Here is a 5,120-nt window from a genome sequence, read left to right as displayed (position 1 = left end):
GCACGTACCGTGACCTCCGGAAGGGCGTGTATGTGCCCTACACCCAGGGCAAGTGGGAGGGGGAGCTGGGTACCGACCTGGTGAGCATCCCCCACGGCCCCAACGTCACCGTGCGCGCCAACATTGCTGCCATCACGGAATCAGACAAGTTCTTCATCAACGGCTCCAACTGGGAGGGCATCCTGGGGCTAGCCTACGCGGAGATCGCCCGGGTGAGAGGAACAAGGCACTCTGTCTGCATGCTGCACAGGGACAGAGTTGGAGGAGAGGAGGGGCAAGAGGGAACTGAGGGAGGGAGGGAAACAAATCCGTTTAAAGAGCTGCTTGACAGGGGACAGGGTGGCAGTCTCAACTTCATCCCTACAGAGGGCTGAACTATGCTGACAGGTAGAGGAACAGGCTATTTTTCCTACTGACTCTCAGATCTTTAAGAATAAGGGAGAGGCCCCCATAACTCTGAGACAGGTTAAGCAGATGGGAATCAACAATCCTGTAGATCTTTTCTGTTTGCACTGCCAGTGTGCCTTGCTGTCCCTCTCACCACCAAGTCTCAGTACCTTAAGATGGTCTTTCCCCAGGAACACCCTCCCAAGTTTTGCTTTTGCCCCCTGCCCCATTTCTCTTTCCACCGGGGCCCTCTGAGCCAGGACTCACTCCTTGTCTCTCTCTGCCACAGCCCGATGACTCCCTGGAGCCATTCTTTGACTCCCTAGTGAAGCAGACCCACGTGCCCAATCTCTTCTCACTGCAGCTCTGCGGCGCTGGCTTCCCCCTCAACCAGTCGGAAGCGCTGGCCTCAGTTGGAGGGAGCATGGTGAGTAGGTCCTAGGAGAGGGGAGCCCCCCTGCTTCCCACCCTCTGAGGCTCCACCACAGCCTTGGGCTCCACTACTGAGAATCAAGAGAAACCTCTGTATAGTCCCCACCTCCACTTTTCTTCTTCCACCCTTGTCTTCCTGCATCATTCCAGAAAGGATTTGAGGCTCCTATGGTAAACTTGGAAAGGAGGAGAGAGGATTAGGAAAATTTCAAAGGAAGTAAAAATAAGGCCTCTCAAATCAAGATGATTCAGTCTGACGATCAGAAGGCAGAGATGTAAGGAGTTTAAAAGTCCATTTATTAATTAGTTAGGACAACTGGTGAATGGTTCTCTATCTCCAACAAGCAGAGAAAATAAAACTTGTAATATAAGCAAGTTATCATTCACTCCACATTTATTGTGCCGGTTTAGGTTTAAATAACTTTATATCAAGGGTTGTGTGATTCTGAAACAAGTAATTAAAAATCCTGGAAAGCCTCCTCCCCTGAACACATCCTTGACACACTGAAGAGAGCATCGATCGCTTTAGGACGGGGTCTGATTAGATGCAGGAAAATGAGAACGCGGATGTGCAGAGGGCTCTGCCCTGCCGCCCCCTCAGCCCCTAAATGGCTGCTCCTACTGCTGGCACTCTGGGTGACTTGCTGTCCTTCTGTGTCGGCTCATGGGTACTGCCTTTTTTTTCCCCTAGATCATTGGGGGTATCGACCACTCACTGTACATGGGCAGCCTCTGGTATACTCCCATCAGGCGGGAGTGGTATTATGAGGTGATCATTGTACGGGTGGAGATCAATGGACAGGATCTGAAAATGGACTGCAAGGAGGTAACAAAACCCAGGGGGAAGCAGGGAGAGGTAAGAGGGAGCAACAGAGCATGAGGCCAGACCCTGAGTTATGAGGCTGGGAGGATAAGGCATAGGGGCAGGACCTGCAGGAGGGTTGGGGGCTGAGCGCGGGACTGCCAGGAACCTAAAGGTCACAGCAGGACCAGAGGTTTAACGTGGGACCGGGGCCCACGTGAGTTAACGTCTCGTAAGGAAAAAGCGCGTCTTGCTTTGTGACCCTGGGCGAGTCGTCCGAGAGGCAGAGTGACCCGATGCTGTAGAAGGCTCTGGCTTCAGAGTCAGAGCCTTGGTTTCTAGCTCTGGTCTAGCTACATGCCCTCAGGCAAGTTACTATGCTGTGTTTCAGTTTCCTTATCTGCAAAATGGAAGTAAAAACAGCTTTTCCAAAGACTGGTGAAAAGAGAGAAAATGAATCAAGTGTTTAGCCCAGTGCTTGACACACAGCAGGAGCCAGCAGTTGAACTATTTGGGCATTCCTTACCTAGATTCTTAATGTACATTCAGTTAGAACAGATGCAAATGTATTATGAAAAGTTAAAAGTATTATACAAGACGTTTTTATTTTCAAGATTTGGAGAATGTCTACCCACCTAAGAAAATACGAGTTAACGTTTACTGACTGCTTCCTATGTGCCGGGCACAATTCTCAGCACTTCAAATATATTAATTTATTTAATGCTTATAATAACTCTTTGAGGTAGGTACTATTATTATCCTCATGTTACAGATGAGGAAACTGAGGCACAGATGTTCAGTAACTTGCCCAAAGAGATCCACCAAAGAAGTGGCAAAGCCAGGATGCCAACCCAGGAAGGACCCTAAGCAGTCAGACTCACCCCTCCAATTCTGGCCAACGCCTGGCATCAAAAAGGCTTTTGATATGCTAACCTGTCTTCTCCCTCTCAGTACAACTATGACAAGAGCATCGTTGACAGTGGCACCACCAACCTTCGATTACCCAAGAAAGTGTTCGAAGCTGCTGTCAAATCCATCAAGGCAGCCTCCTCGGTCAGTGGGAGTAAGGACTGGGGTACAAAGATAACAGTGTCACGGGAAGTCATGAGGGGCACAGTCCTCCCCAAGAGCCAAGACGCCTACCCTCAGACTCCTCTACTTAGATCGCTTGAAAGTGGTTCTCTTCCATGGGCCTGTCTGTTTGCACACAGTCTCCCTGGTCAGTTTTAGCCTTCACTCTTGCTCTCTTCCTCTAATCCTTGGGTTTTGGCTTAGCTTCCCTTGGTTTAGATACTTCATGTCTAGGGCCCAGTGAGTGTGATCTGAAAATGGGAGGGGTGAGGTGGTCTCATTGTTATCCCTTTCTTGCCAACACAGACGGAGAAGTTCCCAGACGGTTTCTGGCTAGGGGAGCAGCTGGTGTGCTGGCAAGCAGGCACCACCCCATGGAACATTTTCCCAGTCATCTCACTCTACCTAATGGGTGAGGTCACCAACCAGTCCTTCCGCATCACCATCCTTCCACAGGTATGTCCCTAGCCTTAATCAGTGGGATGCCAGGACGAGAACAATGTACATACTAAGAGATAGTCAGCAGGCCTGGCTTCCTGGAACTTGGAAGAGAAAATAGATGAGGGCCCAGTGGTAAAGGGCTTTGGGGGAAACCAAACCCGTGGAGCTCAGGGCTGGCAAAGGAAAACGCAGCCGAAGGGCATCGACACCAAGAAGGCAGAGATGGTGTGGAAGAGAGGAAAACACGAACTCTCACCCTGTGACTGCTTATCCTTAGCAATACCTGCGGCCAGTGGAAGATGTGGCCACCTCCCAAGACGACTGTTACAAGTTCGCCATTTCACAGTCATCCACCGGCACTGTCATGGGAGCGGTCATCATGGAGGGCTTCTACGTGGTCTTTGATCGGGCCCGGAAACGAATTGGCTTTGCTGTCAGTGCTTGCCACGGTGAGAGCACCAGGGATGAGGGTGTGGGGTCAGTCTACTCACCCTGTCCAGCGGTGAGGGCACAGGCCCCCGTCGGCCTGGGAGGGAGGTACCTCAAGCCAGAGGCCACCATTGTGCAAAAGCTAGCGTCAGTGCTTGTGCTTCTTGTGGTCGCTTGGCATGGTGACCCCTGCCTGGACTGGCAACCTCTGTTGGAGACTCGGAGCAGTAACATTTGCTTCGGCACCCTGGAAAGCTCTAGATCCACAGGCAGCAGGCTGGGCCAGCGGTGACCCTGTCAGCTGCCGTAAGCCAGAGCTGAAAGCGACTAGCAGGGGCTTGCCACTGAATTTCAGCAGGAGCAGGTGAGTTTACTAGGTATACGTGGGGTTGGCTTTTTGGTCAACTTAGAATGACTGGATTTTAGGTATCATTCCTACTGGACAGGGAGACAGGAAAAGGTTGCTGCCCCCAGTAACCTGTGGGGGAGAGCCGTGCCTCCACTAGCACTGGCTGTCTGTCCTGCTTCTAAGAATCACCCAGAAGGGAGATTTACAGCCTCCTCAAGGGCTGGTTTCAAGGCCTGTCCCAGGAAGTTCGTTTTGCTGTGTAAATCCTAGCTGCTTTGTGACTCACATATGCCCTTTCCCCAGTGCACGATGAGTTCAGGACAGCAGCGGTGGAAGGCCCTTTCGTCACCCCCGACATGGAAGACTGTGGCTACAACATCCCCCAGACGGATGAGTCGACCCTCATGACCATAGCCTACGTCATGGCCGCCATCTGCGCACTCTTCATGCTGCCCCTCTGCCTGATGGTGTGCCAGTGGCGCTGCCTCCGCTGCCTGCGGCACCAGCACGACGACTTTGCTGATGACATCTCCCTGCTGAAGTGAGGAGGCGTGTGGGCAGGAGAGAGAGATCCCCCCGAACCACAGCTGGTGGTTCATTCTGGTCACCAGGAGGAGACACGGACGGCACCTGTGGCCGGGGCACCTCAAGAGCCTCGCCCACCCACAAATGCCTCTGTCTTGACAGAGAAGAAGGAAAAGCTGGCAAGGTGGGTTGCAGGGACTGCACCTGTAGGAACCAGGACAGGGAAGAAAAAGTACTCTGACAGCGGGAATACTCTTGGTCACCTCAAACTTGAGTTGGGAAATCCTGCTGCTGGAAACTTCAGCCCTGAACCTTTGACCACCATCCCTTTATAGAGTCTCCAACCCAAAGTATTCTCCTTTTCTTACTTCTGGAAGTAAGGTGACCCCCCACAGGTGTCTGCAGTACCCTGGCAGAGCGAGGGCGAATCCCGTTTCCCTGCTGGCCAGTCAGCGGGCACGGATGGACGCACAGTTTGCTATTTGCTTTAGAGATAGGGACTGTATAGACAAACCTAACCTTGGTGCAAAGACTGCCTCTTGAATTAAAAAATTATTAAAAAACAATTTGTACAAATAATTTGTACAAACGGGGGTGGCTGGATGAGGAGACAGAGAGGGAGTGCAAAGACAGGGAACAGCTAGGATCAATGCTAGGCAAGGTTAGAAAGTGCCTGCTCGCTAG

General features: G+C 51.7%; 1 protein-coding gene across 1 annotated transcript in view; it reads left to right on the top strand.

Annotated features, from left to right (window-relative positions):
* The window catches only part of BACE1 (beta-site APP-cleaving enzyme 1), a 22,095-nt gene extending 17,093 nt beyond the window's left edge, over window positions 1-5,002 (top strand). The window contains exons 4-10 of the mRNA XM_010830396.1: window positions 1-212; window positions 677-814; window positions 1,511-1,645; window positions 2,573-2,674; window positions 2,999-3,148; window positions 3,411-3,582; window positions 4,215-5,002. The exon at window positions 1-212 is cut by the window's left edge and continues 5 nt beyond it. Coding sequence (XP_010828698.1) covers window positions 1-212; window positions 677-814; window positions 1,511-1,645; window positions 2,573-2,674; window positions 2,999-3,148; window positions 3,411-3,582; window positions 4,215-4,456 — 1,151 coding nt within the window. The 3' untranslated portion in view covers window positions 4,457-5,002. The remainder of the gene's footprint in view (window positions 213-676; window positions 815-1,510; window positions 1,646-2,572; window positions 2,675-2,998; window positions 3,149-3,410; window positions 3,583-4,214) is intronic.
* The last annotated feature ends 118 nt before the right edge of the window (window positions 5,003-5,120 follow it).

The sequence above is a fragment of the Bison bison genome, unplaced genomic scaffold (genome assembly GCF_000754665.1).
Source record: "Bison bison bison isolate TAMUID 2011002044 unplaced genomic scaffold, Bison_UMD1.0 scf7180017864518, whole genome shotgun sequence".
Taxonomy (NCBI): domain Eukaryota; kingdom Metazoa; phylum Chordata; class Mammalia; order Artiodactyla; family Bovidae; genus Bison; species Bison bison.
The sequence above is the reverse complement of the archived record's forward strand: the minus strand, read 5'-3'. Positions and strand labels throughout refer to the sequence as shown.